General features: G+C 53.3%; 6 protein-coding genes across 6 annotated transcripts; 3 read left to right on the forward strand and 3 right to left on the reverse strand.

The window, feature by feature from the left end:
• Nucleotides 1–2019: 2019 nt before the first annotated feature.
• On the forward strand, nucleotides 2020–3662 carry CABS01_14602 (major facilitator superfamily transporter; the record flags this gene model as incomplete). The annotated part of the gene is made up of 2 exons (XM_060547940.1): nucleotides 2020–3149; nucleotides 3209–3662. The coding sequence occupies 2 exons, from the start codon at nucleotides 2020–2022 to the stop codon at nucleotides 3660–3662; spliced, it is 1584 nt and encodes a 527-aa protein (XP_060393057.1).
• Nucleotides 3663–4408: 746 nt separating this feature from the next.
• On the reverse strand, nucleotides 4409–5356 carry CABS01_14603 (alcohol dehydrogenase; the record flags this gene model as incomplete). The annotated part of the gene is made up of 1 exon (XM_060547941.1): nucleotides 4409–5356. The coding sequence occupies one exon, from the start codon at nucleotides 5354–5356 to the stop codon at nucleotides 4409–4411; it is 948 nt and encodes a 315-aa protein (XP_060393058.1).
• Nucleotides 5357–6355: 999 nt separating this feature from the next.
• Nucleotides 6356–7333, reverse strand: CABS01_14604 (short-chain dehydrogenase; the record flags this gene model as incomplete). The annotated part of the gene is made up of 1 exon (XM_060547942.1): nucleotides 6356–7333. One exon carries the CDS (start codon nucleotides 7331–7333, stop codon nucleotides 6356–6358), a length of 978 nt encoding a protein of 325 aa, XP_060393059.1.
• Nucleotides 7334–9235: 1902 nt separating this feature from the next.
• Nucleotides 9236–10312, forward strand: CABS01_14605 (aldo-keto reductase; the record flags this gene model as incomplete). The annotated part of the gene is made up of 1 exon (XM_060547943.1): nucleotides 9236–10312. One exon carries the CDS (start codon nucleotides 9236–9238, stop codon nucleotides 10310–10312), a length of 1077 nt encoding a protein of 358 aa, XP_060393060.1.
• Nucleotides 10313–10543: 231 nt separating this feature from the next.
• Nucleotides 10544–11281, reverse strand: CABS01_14606 (uncharacterized protein; the record flags this gene model as incomplete). Its single annotated transcript, XM_060547944.1, has 1 exon — nucleotides 10544–11281. The coding sequence occupies one exon, from the start codon at nucleotides 11279–11281 to the stop codon at nucleotides 10544–10546; it is 738 nt and encodes a 245-aa protein (XP_060393061.1).
• A 4758-nt stretch (nucleotides 11282–16039) lies between these two features.
• CABS01_14607 (uncharacterized protein) lies at nucleotides 16040–16553 on the forward strand (the record flags this gene model as incomplete). Its single annotated transcript, XM_060547945.1, has 2 exons — nucleotides 16040–16091; nucleotides 16435–16553. The coding sequence occupies 2 exons, from the start codon at nucleotides 16040–16042 to the stop codon at nucleotides 16551–16553; spliced, it is 171 nt and encodes a 56-aa protein (XP_060393062.1).
• Nucleotides 16554–18094: the final 1541 nt, after the last annotated feature.

Consider the following 18094-nt stretch of genomic DNA (forward strand, 5'->3'; position numbering starts at 1 on the left):
TGCAATGCAACCGCTGCAACACGACATACTGCGTATGTGCCCGAACACACTTCCACACATATTCCCGGCCTCCTGCTGAACTTGCCCCCATGTCCAAGTCTCCATACTGTTGCGTTACGCTTTGCCCAATTCACCGCGATACCATTGTTTACCACGTCTTCACACGAGCTTAGCCAAAGCCTACAGCGTAAAATTGACGGAGCAATAATTTGTAAAGTCATTCAAGAGACGGAAAAGACCAGTTGAGCCCGAGCGTCGAGATCAAAGACTCCATCAAGCTTTTCCTTTGGTGGTGAGCCAAGCCCGGGTCTGGTCGAGTCGGTAGGATTCGCGCCGACGATATGGCTGCTTCGAGGAAAGACGGCCGTTTTCCTTACATCAACCAATCCCATCCCTGCATGCCCGCCGCCAGCCCGAAGCAGTTTTCGTGTCGTTAACATTTCCGCCCACCACCACGCTGGCTCACACACCATACACCCCTTCAGCCGAGGGACCTCGTGGTCTGAGCCTCTTGTTCTTCGCCAGTCGCTGCTGAACCATTTCGTCTGCCCAGAAATGCGGCGATAAAAGCCCAAGAAACCAAGGAATGAGGCGGCCGGGAGAGCGCCCAAGTGCCATGCCAAGTCGCTCACTGCCGTCGCAGCCGCCATCCATTCTTGCTCATTGATAACCTCTCCTCCAAAACCACAATAATAGAGCCTCATCTCGCTCATGGGATCGTGTTTTCTCAACCGCTTAAACGCTTGATTACCAATACCGATTAGCTGACCTTTCGCCGCCTCGAGAAACTACAGACTCGTGTGAGACATTCCAACAAGATACTACTGACTAGAACTAGTCTCGCGCCTTAAACCCCGTTGCAGAAAACCACCAATCACTTCACTCAGTTCAGAGAACCACAGTATAGGCGCACGCCATCGCGCCGGGTCGACCTCGTCAGCCGTGCCAACCATGATAGTTCAGCCAGATAACTTCCCCGTTGGAACTATGCATCCACACCCTTATTCCCACCTATCTTGCTGTCGGTTTCCTTCCGGTTGACCATCCATCAGAACCAGCACGCACATGTTCATGTTGTTGCCCCCATGGATCCCCCAGTCGACGCAACGTTGTCCCCCAATCCCTAATCCTGACTCGTGCTGCTCTAGCCATGAACCTGCCCACTTTCTTATCCTTCTTATCCAATCTTTGTTACCCAAATTACGGTCTCATACTCCATCTTCTCCCCAGATATTGGGGCATACACCGCAGGAACGCGGAGTTCAGAAGGGGGGAAGAGAGCGAGCGTATCGGGGAGGTGTGGTAAACCAGGCCTTGCCAACATCGCACCTTGCCCTTCCCGCCACTTCGGTCGAATGATGTCCCAAATTGCACCCACTCCTCCTGGACTCCTGGTCATTCCTCGCCTGTCAATCGTCTGGTCCAAGCTGTGATCCGGCTCGCCGAACCACACAGGACCCGGCAAGCCGTCTCCATACCCACCCCAGGGTACCTGGAGCCCAGGGCCCGTGGGGGTTTGGTTCTGGCTTTGGTCTCGTCGTCTCTTTTCGCGGGGAACCGAGATGTGGACCGGGGAAATGGAGAAGTCCTGCCTGCTTCCCAACAAGAAATCTTGGGGTAAAAGTGAGGAGAGAATGAGGGTGAGATTCCGGGGTTTGGCAGCCCAGATTGATACCACGTCCGGAAGGGGAAAAGGAAGGAATCTGAAGCATTGCCTACGGTACACGGCTCGCTTTTCCCTAACACCTTACCACCCACCCATTACCATCCCTTCGGGGTACTCCACCTGAGATCTGCTCTTATATAGAACGAGGTAGCATCCTCTTTTTCCCATCTCTTGCTCTTCTCCTCCTGTAGGTTGCTCAGCTTCTTCCCTTCCTTTGCAGAGGTTAGACAAGACTCCGGATCCCAAAGCCCCCATCAAGTCAATATCTGAGACCTTTGCTGCGTCTCACTTACCTCGGGCCCTCACTACCACACTATCAGGAACGTTCTCTCGCTCAGTCTAATCTGGACAAGATGGCCTCTACCGAAGTCGCCGACCCGGAGCTCGTCCGCCCCATGAGCGGAGGCGGCCCGGGCAAGAAGTCCTTCCACGAAGTCGAGCGCACAATCTCCAACGAGAAGGCCGACCACCAGCGCCTCGAGAACGTCGACAATGAGCTGTCAAAGTATGTCGGCGACGGCTCCATCACCGTCTCCAGGGAACGCAGCGATCAGCTGCGCAAGATGATTGATAAGCGCGTCCTGGTCATCATGATCGGCACCTACTTCCTCCAGGCCATCGACAAGGGCACAATGTCCTTCGCCTCCATCATGGGCCTCCAGGAGGACACCCACCTCAAGGGCCAAGAGTTCTCCTGGCTCACCACCTGTATCTACATTGCCATCCTCTTCGTCGAGTACCCCCAGAACTACATCATCGCCCGCGTCCCCATCGCAAAGTACCTCAGCTTCTCCATCATCGCCTGGGGCGCCGTCCTCGCCTGCCACGCCGCCTGTACTGACTTCAAGGGCCTCGTCATCGTCCGCACCCTCCTTGGTATCTTTGAGTCCGCCTGCCAGCCCGCCTTTGTCATCCTCTCCTCCATGTGGTACCGCCGCGAGGAGCAGGCGTCCCGTGTTACGTACTGGTACATGATGAACGGTGCCCAGCAGGTTGTCGGCGGTCTCCTTGCCTACTGCTTCACCCACATCAAGACCGGTCCTCTCAAGTCCTGGCAATGGCTGTTCCTGGCCTACGGGATTGTGTCCGTCATCTTTGGTGTCTTCGTCTTCCTCTGGATGCCCGACTCGCCCATGCGCGCCAAGTGCTACTCCGAGGAAGTCAAGCGGGAGATGGTCGAGCGTGTCCGCGACAACCAGACTGGTATCCAGAACAAGACCTTCAAGCGCGAGCAGGCCATCGAGGCCCTCAAGGATCCCCAGGTCTGGGGTTACTCTCTTATCGCCCTGTGCACCACTCTGCCCACTTCCGGTCTCGGTGCCTTTGCCAACATCATCATCAAGAGCTTCGGCTTCAACACGCTCGAGGTCCAGCTCTTGGCCATGGTTCTTGGTTTCTACATCATCTTTGTCCTTCTCGGCTCCGTCTGGCTCGTCAAGAAGTTTAACCAGAACCTCTACGTCATGCTTGGCTTCTGTGTCCCGTAAGTCAAAACCCTTCTCAGGGTATCACCGTCAACTAGTCACTAACAGACCTCGCTAGTTCCGTCATCGGCACTGTCCTCCTCATGACCGTCCCCAACAACACCTTCTCCCAGCGCGTCGGCCTCCTCATCTGCTACTACATCACCCTCTCTTTCTGGTCAGCCCAGACCCTCGCCCTCTCCCTCATCTCCCGAAACGTCGCCGGCCAGACAAAGAAGCAGTTCGCCGTCGCCATCAACTTCATCGTCTGGGCCGCCGGTAACGCCATCGGCCCCCAGGTCTTCCTCAAGTGGGACGGTCCCCGCTACTTCATTGCCTTCGCCACCCACTTGGGCTGCTACGCGCTTCTCATCATCGTCATCATCTGTCTCCGCATCTACCTCTCCCGCGAGAACAGGAAGAGGGATGAGATGGTTGCTGCTGGTATCCCCGAGGCCTCTCCCGACTATACTGCCCACGCCTTTGAGGACAAGACTGACAAGGAGAACCTGTCTTTCCGCTATGTCTTCTAAGTATTAGATGCAAGTGGTTGTGTAATCTGTTTATGTAATAGCCAATAATGAAGTTTGGCTTCGTCAATATACCCAATATGTAATGCATTATCTTCTGATCTGCTTTTTCTCGCCGTGATAAGATTTCGTGCAACACTATCTTCCTGATGAGGAGTGAGATGATCCAACTCCAGTGATTAACTTTCAACAATCAGATGCGCTCACGTTCATCCTGGTTTATGAGTGTTCATGCGATTGCAAGCGAGGACAAACTCGCTGCGTTTTCACTCATCTCAGTTCCCAATCACCTGTGCATGCGATTTTGAAACTGTCTTAAGGACAACTGATCTCAATGATCTACATCTCATTCATGAGAAAATTCGAGTACTTCAACATGTAAGTCAGACATGGTAATGTAACAGGAACGTGGATATCTGAGGGCGACTTCATGTTACCTTCAAGGATGAGGGATAAGAGAGAACATGGTGATGAGGCCCAATGCCAGGTATAACGTCGATTTAAGCTCTTTTAGCCTGTACAAACGCCAAGTAAGTCGCTAGTCAGGTCCAAGAGATTCACCAAGAAATCTCTGGCAATCAAAATGTCTTGAGTGGCTTGCATCTTTGCTTGGCATTTGGAGTTGGGTATGGTTCCCCTCACCGGTGCCGCTCTTCACACACCCCTCCCTTGACTCTCACTCCAGCATCCCCCTCACGAGGTACAAGATAGCTTTTCCTCCATCTTCGTCCTCTCTCCTCATCGCCAAGCTACTTCTCGAAGGCCTTGGCAACTTCCACGTACGAACCCTTGCTGATGTCCTCCAAGATGCCCAGACCTCGGGGATCCCAGCCCAGCTCTTTTCTGGCCTTTGCACCAGACGCCCTATTCTCTGTAGACAGGAAGAAGGAGATAGTTTGCCCCAGCTGCGCCTGTGCAACCTCTAGGCTAATATTCCTCAGTGAAACATGAACAGCGGCAGCAATAGCCTCAGAGATCTGGAAGGAGGTCACATCTGTCGCCGAACTCGCGTTATAAATCTCCCCTGCTAGTCCCTTCTCCGCGGCTAGGAGAAAGAGTCTCGCCGCATCGTCAACGTGCACATTTGTGGTCCGGTTCTTCCCACCGTCGACAATCGTCACTCCGCCAGTCTGCGCTGCGATACCCATGAACTGCGCTACACCGCTACCGCCCCGGCCGTAGACATAGGGCGCCAGCCGGACCGACATGACGCGAACCCCTCTCTTTTCGAGGTCCAGCGAGTGCAGTTCGGTCAAGATACGGGTGTTGATGGGTGCCGGGTCCGCCGGCGATGCCTCGGTAGTCTCTGCTCCGGTAGGGTCTGCCGCGACGCAGAGAGTACCGGACGTGACGACGAGGGGCTTTTCGGTGCCTGCCAGAGCATCGGCGATGGCGTCGACGGCTGCGGTGTCTATGGGTCTGAAGGTCTCGTAGGGCTCGCCGCCGAATACATAAGCCGTGGCTAGGTGGATCACGATGTCTGCTGCTTTGCTTTCCTGGCGGAGGATCTCTAGAGAGGTCAGGTCACCTCGTACGGGTACAGCGCCGAGGTTGCGGAGTTTCGAGTCGCTTTCTTCGTGGCGGGAGAGACCGTGGATTTGGTAGCCATCTTTGATTGCGAGTTCTGTTATGACGGAGCCTACGTAGCCACTGGCTCCGGTTAAGAAGATGCGCTTTTGGGGGATTTGAGAAGTCATTGATGGCTTGACAGGTTATGAGGTGAGTTAAGTATGTGACGGAAATGAATGTTATCGTGGACCGAGTTTTCACTTCATTGTGTTGGATGAGCTTACGGACTGTCTTATAAGTAAGTATTCAAAGGCCTCTAGGTTGAAGCTACAACCAACCTACCCAACGTCCTGGATTGCCTCAATTCGTAGTCTCTGTTCGGGGTTGTTTCCTTGCACGCCGTGGTTGAGTAAGCAAGACGCGGAATTAAGGACAACCAACCACAATCTCCATATACCCTCGATTGGTTGCCTAATCCAGTAAACAGTCGATCCTTCAATGTGACATCCTAGTTCGACTGCATAACCGATTGCTAATATAACGGTGATAAGACTAGAAGAGCGCATCAAGAGAGGACTCTTGCCGAGTTCGAAGCTTCGGAAGTTTCGACTTGTCCGCTATTGACCCGATGCTCAGCTGAGCCGTGCTGCCAACGATGTCGCCAAATCAGTTGATGACTTGCTTGGCCGGTCGGGTTTAAGTATGACTTAACCCCTTCTCATAACACGAATTGAAGATGGGCATCAGAAGAGTTCGGAATCATGCCTCACTTTTGAGTTTCCTAAACAACGCCCCTTTTAACTAAATCAACCTTCCAAGTTGAGTCAGTCTGTGTTACTGCGCCCATGATTGATGAGATGAAGCTTCATGAGCTTGATGTTGAATGCGATTCAAAGAACGATTGAGAGCTTCTCATTTGTCAAGTGAATACTAGAAGAGATGATTTCCAAGGAGAATTAACTCTATCACGAAATTAAGGTAGTTCGTAATGGACTCACAGCCCCCTCATGTTCTTTGCCAGATACACGAGGCACAGCGTGCTGATGATGAGTGCTGGTGTTTTTTACCGTGAAGACGAAGTGATAAACGGTACGAAGTATTATGAAATTGGGGAATCCTACGGAGACTAGACAGACAGACTACCAAGAAAACATGGGCTCATTGAAACCGGACACTGTCATCCAAAATCAGATCTTGCCCGTCACACCAGGCTTGATGGCCTCCAGCTTCTGCACCAACTCATTCCAGGCACGATCTTGCGCCTCCTTTCCCTCCTTACTTCTCACAAACGGCGATGGCTCCTCGATACCGCAGTCAGACATGTACTTGCCGTGAGTATCGGCACCTGAGGCCCCGGCATGAACTAGCGTCCTGCTGCCGTACTCGGTCGTGCGAGCCAGGAGAAGCTTCATGATCCACAGGGTCCAGCCACCGGCCTCGCGTCCCAGCTCCGAGTGGCAGAGACCCGGGTTAACGCAGTTGACGGTGACGGGATACTCGGAAGCCGGGTGCATTTCTGCGATGGTCCTGACGCCGAGGACCTCGAGCAGCTTTGAGAGAGGGTAGAGCTTGCCTACGGCATCGTCTGAGGCCTTTGCCCTTTCCTTGATGGTGTTGTAAATCTCGCCGTCGGGGGCGGTGCGCTCCTCAAAGTTTGTCCAGGCGTGCACCTCGGAGGCGGTAATTGTGAAGGTAGGTCTCGTGTTGAATCTGGAAGCAGTCTCCTTGAGCTTGGGCAAGACGAGGGCAGTGAGCAAAAAGGTGGACACGACGTTGACGGTGATGGTGCCCTCCTCCCCTTCCATGTCCTTGAACTTGTTGTGTACCACACCGGCGTTGGCGATGAAGATGTCAACGCGCTCCAGCTCAGACTTGACACGCTCAGCAAACTTTTGGACGTTGGCGTAGCTGGACATGTCTAGCTGCCAGACGTCAATGACGTCCTTGCCGCAGCCGGTGGTGGACTCGATATCCTGCTTGGCGGCCCGGCCCTTGTCGAGACTTCGGACGGCGATGATCAACTTGCTGGCGCCGAGACGGACGTAGTGCCGGGCGGCTTCCTTGCCGAGACCCACATTGCTGCCGGTGATGATGATGGTCTTGCCCGCATATGAGCCGGTGGGATACGGCAGGGACTTGAAGAGCTGGCTATAGATGAAGCCCATTGTGTGCTGTAAGTGTAGGGTATAGTAGTGATTGATACGTAGATGATAGTGAAGCTAATGAATTCAGTTCTGATGATGAGAGGGGTTTCTCAATGACATGACGTTGAAAATCGCGTTTGGACGAAACCATTATATACTACCTATGGCCGCTTGCGACTTCATCCCAAGTCTATGACGGAGTTAGCAAGGGGGAACGGAGCGGAGACCGCGCGGACCAGTTCCAGATGGTCGGGAGGGGACTAAACTTTCAAAGTGCAAGTCGGGACGTAGATGGGGTCCGCTGGCCGGGCGCGAGCAACCTTAACTCCATGCCGTGTCTCAGAATAGCGCAAAGAGGCGTATCTGTCAATTCATTTCGTTGGCTGCCTTCTGCAGTGATGTTGAGCTAGGTAGGTAGACGCCCATCCTACTGGTCGGACTTGTCACACATTGGAAGAGTTTCAAGCTCCGTATGTTGACGAATTTGTCTATTGGGGAGCTCATGTGCATTTTGGGTGGTCGAGAGGGGGGATTTGATGGGCAGGGCACTGGGCATAGGTATCGTTGGCGGAGTTAAAGCGCTACTTGATCAGGCGAATTGCCAGCGAGGGCCTTCAGAACTACCCACATTTATACCTACGTAGAGACCTCAATGGGATTGGGAATAGTTACTGATTTGTGTGCCACAAAACTGGGCGGATTTCGTGCGAACGATCATTATAGTCAGGGAACCTTGTTGCAAGTCGCATGCATCGTAACTTGGCTGGACCACATCCAAGTGGCTGACTCAATTTCTCACTCAAAACCAACGACAACCAAGTCCTGGGAATGCCGTAAGCGACTTTGGCAATCTGGCCGCCCCCAGGCCACTCGTGTAATCTCATGACCAAAGGGATGGACCTGCAGAAATCTTCATTTTCAATGATCATACTCATGCCACCTGCTGAATTGTATGTGGTAGAAGAGCTCGAATATTCACACAACTACAACTTCACGATGATGGAAGTTGACAACGTATGTGTGAAGATGAGCGGCGCTAGCTGGATCCCTGAGATCTAGAACAGAAACGTGAAGCCTTTCTAACCCAGCTTCACCGGCGCATGTATGCCATTAAGTTGAGCTAATAGAACTGTCCGGTACACGAGCGCTTGAAGCCATCATGACTGAACGTAATCGCGTGTAAAGGCTCCCGAATGGTGTTTTGTCGCAAAAGGTTCCTGTTACCAGAGCGCCAGAGGTAGTGCCCGCACCCCCAAACAACCGCCTGTCGGCCGCTGTGCAAGCAAGCTTTGTTCGTTGCCGGCTCGGCCAATTTGCCCCGGGTTTAAGCACTAAACCCCGGATTTTGCGGACCTGGGCCCTAAAGACGCCAAGGTCCGCTGCGTCTTCAGAACCAAAGTCCCAAATGCTGCGACACTGCACAAGGAACGGACAAGAAAAGAGTCCGTCAATTGCCCGTTGCACTGTTTGGCAACTTTACGGTGGAAATGTGGCAGATTTTCCGTTGATACACCGGCTACGAAGCCAACTAGCCACCATCGTCTGACAAACATACACTCTACATCTGGCCATGAGCAATGGACATAGACGGTCTTAACAGTGTTTTACCACCTCGAAGCCACGATAATCAACTGAAGCCTGGTGATACTCAAGGTGTAAGGCTTCATGATGCGGATTTTACAACTATCTCCTCAGTACCCTAGGCCAGTGCTGATGAATCCACGCCGACGGTCAAGGTAAGATGGTCATTCAATGTCATGGAGGATTCAGGATGTTTGCTATATAACCATGCAATTTCAGCCGAACATCGTGAATAAGTATCTCATCAATTCACGCTCACCGCAACATCTCCAATCTTGACATCAACACCAGAATCAAAAGCACCATAACCCTCAACTTCCTTCAAAGCAATCACCATTCACAATGTTTGCACTTCCTGTTCCCGCCTCTCTTCAGAAGAGCCTTGACACCACCAAGGTTGAATATGTAAACCTGGGAACTTCCGGTCTTCGGGTGTCCGTTCCAGTGCTGGGCGGCATGTCCCTCGGGTCTAGCGAATGGGCGCCGTGGGTGCTGGACGAGGAAGCATCGCTTGAGATCCTCAAGGCCGCCTACGACCGCGGCCTCAACACCTGGGACACCGCGAACATGTACTCCAATGGCATCAGCGAGGAAGTTATCGGCAAGGCCATCAAGAAGTTCAGCATCCCCCGCGAGAAGATCGTTCTCATGACTAAGTGCTTCATCTATGTCGGCGAGGAGACGAACCTCCACACTACCATGTTTCCTCAAGAAGTGCCCAAGAGCAAGGACTACGTCAACCAAGGCGGTCTCTCTCGCAAGGCCATCTTCAAGGCTGTCGACGATGCCCTCTCTCGTCTGGGAACGACGTACATCGATCTGTTCCAGATCCACCGCTTCGACCCGACCACGCCCATCGAGGAGACCATGAAAGCTCTCCACGACCTCGTTCAAGCCGGCAAGATCCACTACATCGGCGCCAGCTCCATGTGGGCCACCCAGTTCGCGCGCATGCAGTTTGTCGCCGAGAAGAACGGCTGGACCAAGTTCGTCAGCATGCAGAACTTCTACAACCTCGTCTACCGCGAGGAAGAGCGCGAAATGAACCGGTTCTGCAAGGAGACAGGCGTGGGTCTTCTTCCCTGGTCGCCGCTCTACGGCGGAAAGCTGGCGCGGTCTGTCAAGGCCGAAAACACCAGCATCCGATCCCAAGGCAAGGGTCCGATGAACCCCGATCTCAGCGAAGCTGATGAGAACATCATTCGCCGGGTTGAGGAGATTGCGGAGAAGAAGGGGTGGAGCATGAGCCATGTCGCGCTCGCTTGGATCCGTTACAAGGGCGGAGTTCCCATCACCGGCTTCAACTCTGTCAAGAGAATCGATGAGGCATGCGAGCTGCGGGGCAAGACTCTGACTGATGAGGAGGCCAAATACCTGGAGGAGCCCTATGTTCCTAAGAACGTCATTGGTCACGACTAGATGTTCACGTAGCACCTCATTAGTAGCACTCAATTCCACATATTTGCTTCTTCATATAAGGCGGGCGCTTAATTGAAGGTGCTAGATGAATCTGGGTTGAAGTTATGCCACATGCCCACGTTGTGGAAGTGGGTGCTACTGAGATTCATCGACCCTGGAAAACTACCCTCTGAGATGTACTACAATTCACTGACATGTATATCTAGTTTCTTCCTGCTCAGGTGTCTGCGGTCAAACCCCACCTGGCGCATACTCCCTTAAGGCCTTCGCCATTGGGCCAAAGTCCGCCCCCTCAAGCACCGTCTCACTCGTCCTCCAGCCAAGCGACCACGGCAACCTTTCCTCCACGAAACTAGCATTGATCCAATCCCTTCTCGCTTTTCCATCCTCGACACTTCCTCCAAGCGCGGCCAGAAGACCACTCATCTGCTCAACTGTAGCCGCGACACCAGCGGCATCAAGCACAAACTCGGGATTCTCCTTCCTCGCATCCTCGAGTCTCGCAGCACCAGCCTCAGCAGCTTGCTTCCAAGTAACGAGCTCGTCAGGTAGTCTAGCCACGAAAGAATCCCAAATCGTTCTATTGAATCGCAGGTTATCGCCCAGCGCTAGGTCTCCGCGACTCAAGCTTCCGTCGTGATCCAGTGGCTTTTGCGCCAGGTCGTCGAGGTGGAAAGTGCCGTTCACACCCGTGGTGGAGTACTTCAGCGCCGCAGGGACGGGGCCCGCCGACACAGCGCGGGAGAAGTTAAAGGCTTGCATCTGAGCTATCGTGGCACTTTCACTTGAGATGAAGGCGCCGTCGCGGTTGATGTAGCCGTGGTTGGCGAGGATGTTGAGGGCTGGGCATGGCGAACGACGGTCGGTTGTAGCTGGAGGCATGTATGGGTGCTCTGGATCCTCGAACTGCGCACTTGCAATGGCGGCTAGTAAGAAAAGTGACATGCACGAGACGATTTGGGAATGCATGATGAGTTGTATTTGCTGTCGAGAGATAACGAAGAACAGAAGTAAAAAGAAAAGCCGAAGAAAAACGACCCCTGAATTTACGCAGCTGGTTCAATCGAGGCTCTCGCTCTCGACAGTCAAAGCTTCACAGCTCTATCGGAGGATCGAGTTACGCTCTGCCTCCTCTACTTATATTCTTCACCTGTCGCGAATTGTAAGGCACAACTCTTCAACAACACTAAGAATCTTGCAAATGGGGCCTTCAGGATGGCAGGCGTCCGTAATGAGAAATACGGGAAGCGGCATTGGCCGAATGGTTTCTCTGAAGCCCAATAGAGTTTCGATTTAATCTCGGGTGAATATTTCTGGTGCTCGGCGGCTTCGGCATACCACAGTCCTATAATTGAGTTTCGGTTACCCTGCAAACGCGGCTTTCGATATCCCAGGACCCATGGCTAAGTCGCACTCTCACCGCCATCTAAGTAAGTCACTATAAGAGCTTTTCCGATACTCGATGTGATCAGGAAATGGACCTGTGGAAATCTTCTCATCGTCATCAAACAGTTGGCAAAGCAGTGAGTCACTCTATACAGCCAGCAAAAGCTTGCAATTCTTGGTAAGACGGATGAATAGCTTATCATGTTCATCGGGGGGTTGGTATAATCCTATCCCTACTTAAAGGTCCAAAAAAGGGATGAGAAATCTGTATAGTTCAGATCAGCGTTACCTGTAGTTTCATAAAGTACATGTAGTCAGCTGATGGTTCATATCCCCAAAAGAACTTGGTGAGAGATTGGCAGCTCAGCAGGCGGAACTTGGGTGCCCCTCTGCAAGATTTATAGAACGCAAAGAGTCCAATCGCCAAGTAAGAGCACTGCAGAGTTACTCGATGCTGCATTATACATCTGGATACAATCGCTTGTGAATATACTTTCGTGGAAAACCAAAAGAGCCTCAAGACATGAGTCTTGTCCCATCAAGCCAATTGCTGATGACTTGGAAGATGTTACATGCCAGGCCAAGAGCCTCGAGACCTGACACGTTGGCGTTGATCCAGCCGGGTTTCCCTGTGCCAGAGAAATAGCCAGATCTGGATGATTGGAATTCTGTGGAATTTGGCCAAGTTTCGGGACAGTCGGATAGAGTAGTGAGGACCTCGAAGAAAGGAGGAGAAGTAGAGAAGGACGGACGTGGTGAGGCCAAGAAAGAGGACAGACAACGCATCGTTGGACTTAGAAGAGGGGTAGAATCTGCCCTGTCGCTCAGCCTGCATGAGGCAGCCACACTCGGCGGCTGAAAATCACCAGATTGGACACAGCCTGAGTTGAGGCAGCGAATTATGAACTGGGGTCCGCCTCATGCGGGTTGTCCGACATCAAAGGCAAGGCGCATCTACTTCAGGGGCTTGGCACTGCGCCAAAGCCCCAGGGCTCATGTCCATACCATCGTTCTGTAAAATACATGGTTGCCGTCCTGCTTTCTGCGACTGTGGTCCAGAGAGACTTGTATGATGAAGTTGCTCTCCATCAAGCTACAAGTCGGGACATGTAATTAGGTGCCTGGCTGTGATGAACAGCAATGATCAGTTTGAAAACAGTCACCTCATATTGCTGGTTTCCATGCTCGCATATGAGAGCCCGATCCTTTATAGAGACGCTCAACTGGATGACCGGTCAAACAACTAGCTTTCTAACCTAGGTCTCATTTGTAGAGCAGTTAAGTGCCATACCGGACTTTTGGTAAGTATCTTCGGACCCCAATGCATTGGTATATGCAGGATTAGGGTATGAAAATGAGTTGCCAATGCTCAAGGCATGTCAAAACGACGTGACTTGAAGAAATGAGACTAGTCCTGAGTCAAAATAGACAAGAAAGGACCCGATAGCTGGATCAATAACGACCAGGCTCAATAGTCACAGTATCTACCAATTAGTCGATTAGCTGGAATAACCGTCACGGAGAGACAGCTCAGGTGTTGTTAGAGCTGGAACATGGCCAATGTTTGGCGTTGCAAAAACTCTGTTATTCTTAATAACATCAAGTATTCGTTCTATTAGTCGCATATCTGGAGGTGTCTTCGACGGAATCGAAATCACCATGATGCCTTCCATTCGAACTGCAGTGAAACTAGTTGTGCCTCTCCGTGTCTATTGCCGTTAGAATAACTTCAAGATATAGACACTAAGTACTGACGCCAAGCAATAAGACCATGAAGAAAATCGTTGCACGACAGCAGAAGGTAAGCATGGTCGGAGTTTCTAAATTATTTGCTTAGATTCGCCAGCTGCTGCCGTCTAAACACATACCAAGCAAAGCCACTGACATGAAGTAGTCAGGACGTCACGCCAACAAAAATTTAATATTTATTCACACCTACCTTGATTCATGAAAATCAATCAAATTCAAATTGTCACGCAGCAGCAACAACCCATGTGGAAAGGGATTACCTTGTAAGCTTTGCCCATCGCATAACTTCACCACATCCCCAATCGCATCAACCTACCTTACCTATCAAAACCAAAAGGGCCAGCTACATCGCCAGAAACACATCACCGCATCCCCATTGTCATCACCATCAGGCTCAAAAAGGCAGATGCCAAGATCCCTCCAAGCCCTTGCATTTTTCGCCACTTTTAACCGACGACTACCGGCAGGAAAACGGGAGCCGGGGAACGGACCCGAACCAGAAGTGTTAGGCAAACACGACAAGGTAAAGCAGTTAGACCAAAAAGCGCCACCCGACAAATAAAAGCTGCAGGTGAGCCGATTCAGGAAAGTCAAGCTCGCTGTTGGCATCGTCATTGAGCTGCATTGTCACTGAGAGCACTTACGGCAGGCTCTCTTGGAAGGTGTCACGGGATCGCAGAGGATGCACGCAGATCGGTTAGTTCAATTGGCAACTCCTCTGATCTTCACATTTCTGCGACAAGTAGATTGAGTAAGACCGGACTACTCTAAGTATTGATTGGGAACTGATTTACAGAAAATTGGTTATTCTAGCTCCTGAGAGTGGCGGGAAAGAATCTGCACCGGACACTAACAAACACCAACCCCGCAATCGAGAATCGACCATGACAGAAGCGTGTTGCTAGCCCGACGGCCACACAAAGGGAGCTTCTGTAGTGTCAAACCCTCGCCTGGGACTTGGAAGTCGGTGCACACTCGCGCGTGACCTAATTCTTTGTAGATAATGCTTGTGCTGGCGAGGCTGTGTAGAAAGGAGTGAAGCACCGCACAACACCGGTCCAACCACTCGGTTTGCCCACCATGCCGGCCTGTCGCCTGTGAAGCCTGAGGAATCCTGATCGAGGAACTATGCAGCCATTGAGTGCCCAAAGTCTTTCTGTGGCTCTAAGGCGAAGGCACGGCCATTGCATGGTAGCAAAAGAATCGGGTGGCTGATCCTTCGACCTGTGTGCTTCTAGCTGGCAGGTGACAAGCCACGAGGGAATTCGATTGGCTTGATGCTTAATAGCTCAGTTCTTCTGCAATTGAGCACCTCGACTTGGCGCGCTGCGACGCTTTTATGGCAGCTACCCCAGATCTGCATTGTCTCAATGATCGAACCAGTCATCACGACAAAGAGAACCTCAACCCCGCGAGTAGAGAGACGGTGAAGTTGGAGGATGGGTGGGATTGGCGGGAGGCAAAGGTTAGATACCATAGCGGCACTTGGATGGAGGGCTACGTAGCGGTGCGGCACTGCGGAAGGCCAACGGAGCCGGCCGCCGGTCGAGATCAGTCCATACCAAAGGTGTTAGTCAAAAGCTCCCATTAGTCGGCGGGTTGGCGACAGGTCAGTGACGACCACGACAAGTTCCGAGGTTCGATGGCGGTGGTGCCGGACAGGGGTCGAGCTCGGACCTGGGCACAGCTGCACCTGACTACTACGCTAGAATCCGGTGGTTTGGATCCATTTACACTGCCTATCGATCGTTAGCTTTGGCAACCAAGAGGACGGGCATTTGGAATGGGGGAAGAGGCAACGATCGTGCGTGCACGGCGCCAGCATCATCAGTCAACACCAAAGACGCGGGTCGGCGTTGCCACTCAAGGGCCCTGCGACTCACGTGTCCCGAGAACTCGGGATGGGCTGGGGATGGCCTGGTTGCTGGGATGGACGTGCAGCGTACCGCAGCCTGTGCTTTGCTTGTGTTCATGACGGCCCCGTGCGAGCAAAACAGCGGATGAACCTCAGGCCTGGATCGAGACACCACGTGACGAACATCGTGTGAGGTTCACGGTTCACGGTTCACGGTTCGGGCTGTGTTGGCAAGTCTTCAGCAGAGATCTTGGGGGTAATTTTTCCTTGGAAGTGCCCACCAGGGGTAGCAGGGGTGTTTAATGATAGGTTCTCCGCAGTGGAGAGAGAATCTGGACGTTCGTGGTTTTGCTGGAGAGAAAAATCCTTCCGAGCGGAGACCGACACCGTGCCCGCGTCCGGAGACCCCGTGGAGTGACAGAGTTTGCGGTGCGGTGACAATCAGTCGGTCTATTGGTACCGGTCTGGCGGTTTGTACGCTTCTTCGTATCTGTAGTTCAAGTTCGAGACGAACGGTGCGTCAGAGATCAGGCGGCCGGCGAAAACGCGGTCGTTTTACCAGTTTCCCACGGGGAAGAACAAAGAGGAGCCCTGGAGAAGAAGCACGAGGGCGGTGGGCTGGGGAAAAGAATCGAGACCAAGCCCAAACTCGGCCGGAAGCCGAGGCGATGAAGCACTGAAGCAGGCAGGGCAAGGCGACGCGCCAGTGTTGACAGGCCGCTGTCGTGATTTCGGGCATGGTTGAATGGGGCCGTCATCAAAGACGGGCCGATATCACGGCCGTGACAGGTAAGAGTAAGCACCTGGGTACGGAGGCCGACCAGGGATGGCTCGGAAGGCACCCACTGGCGAACAGGCGCCGGGGGGGGGGGGGGGGGGGGGGGCCGGGGGGGGGGGGGGGGGCGGGGGGGGGGGGGGGGGGGGGGGGGGGGGGGGGGGGGGGGGGGGGGGGGGGGGGGGGGGGGGGGGGGGGGGGGGGGGGGGGGGGGGGGGGGGGGGGGGGGGGAGGGAGCCCAAGTCTGGAGCGCCGGGGATGGAAAACTTGTTGGTCATTCGGACTTTGGGCCCTCTTAACAGCAACGCGCGCTGACTCGGGTGGGGTGGTGGTACGACGTGACTCTTTCGATTATAGGCGGTGACTTCGTAAGGACGGCTGTTGTGTACGGCTCATTGAACGATGAGCGCGAAGCCCCGAAAGCACCCGCGGAATCAGACGAGCAAGCGCGCGATCTGGCGGAAGCAACGTCGTGATTGGGTACCGGCTTCGTGAAGCTGGAGATATGGGGTTGCTTGGAGACCCCGATATCTCCAGGCGGAGAGAAAGAGAGACAGACGGCGTCTGAAAGTGCATGTGAGGCGATCCACAACGGACAGGAACTCGGCCAAACTGGACACCAAGACGAAGTGTCTACCATAGTAGACTCCGAATAGAGAGATCTATAGGTAGTTAGCGCATCGAGTACCACCGAGCATTGTCCCATTCAGGGCCGGGGCCGGGGGATTGGAGGAGAGATGATGGGGAAACTTGGGGGAAGAAAAAAATAAGTTGGATGGGAATGGGGAGAAGTTGGGGGAGGGCGTGAAAGTGCGGGATGAAGATGGGATGGATTGAATGGGGTTGCATCCATCTCATGCAGTCCGGATAGCGAGATGCAGCAGCTAGCAAAGCTACTGTAGTTGTAGGTTTTGGCGAGGTTGAATGGCCCGAATAGCTTCAAATAACCGTCTAAGCGAGTTCGATTGTAGGTGTTGAAGCCTGAAGATGGCTTAGTTGAACCAAGAACAGTCAAGCGAGCTTCACACAAAAGCGTCGAGAGCTCTAATTATCGTAAGGCGTTGTAGCTTGTGGTACCCGCGGATAGGGAGAGACGTGTTGGAGGGCTGCAGGAGAGCATGCGGGAGAGCCCTTGGGGCTCCAAACGTTGCGGCTTGAACTAGGGTCGCCCTTAGGATCGGAATCCATACCTACTTGTTCGTACAGCGAGCATACCGGCCGACATGTGCCCATCCCATCACGAACGAATGACCTGGCGGATGTCGGCGGCTGAAGAGACATGGCGCTGAGCCAGATGATCCGTCGAACGACGACAGTGGAGATGTTTGGCCAGGGGAAGAAAAGCCACACGGGCGCCTCGTGTCTCGATTGCTGACAGTTAGAGACCGCAATGCTGCCGTGATGTCTGAGTCCAGCCGCAGATTCACCACCCAATCTCAGCGCATCGCATCGTGTCGCAAAGCATCGCCAGTCACGGGGGCTTGCCGCAGAGGCACAGCTACCTAAGGTAGGTAGTAGAGAAGGGCGCGCCAGAGTCGGACGCAGGCCGCCTGCGCGAACGAATTAGTGATGCATCATCCAATTGCCTGACTGAAAGACGCGCCGACGTGGAAGGCTGCGAGCAAGTCAAGGCAAGACATTGGCAATTCCTTACGAAGACTTTCTTCCTTCTCGGAAGGATGACGGGGCAACAGGGACCGGGGGGTTTTGGGCGTGTCATGTTTTGGGATTGACATCTGGGCGAATCGGAGGGAGGAACCGGTGGCTCACCAGACCAAGACTCAAAAGGAAGGGCCTGAGTCCTGACACCTGGGGGAAGATGTGGGAAGGAAGGGAGGCGGCGGAGCCAATGAACGCCACAAAAAAGTGACCGGGGAAGATACTTCGGTACTTTGCCGGTACGTGCTCTGGAGATTACTGTGGAGCGACAATCTGGCACCAACTGGCAAGAACTAAGGATTGGACCTGCCCTCAGGACGGCGCTGAACGCTTGTTGCCTGCCTCTTCGGCGCTTCTA

This window comes from Colletotrichum abscissum, assembly GCF_030869225.1.
Source record: "Colletotrichum abscissum strain IMI 504890 chromosome Unknown Scaffold_56.1, whole genome shotgun sequence".
Classification (NCBI taxonomy): domain Eukaryota; kingdom Fungi; phylum Ascomycota; class Sordariomycetes; order Glomerellales; family Glomerellaceae; genus Colletotrichum; species Colletotrichum abscissum.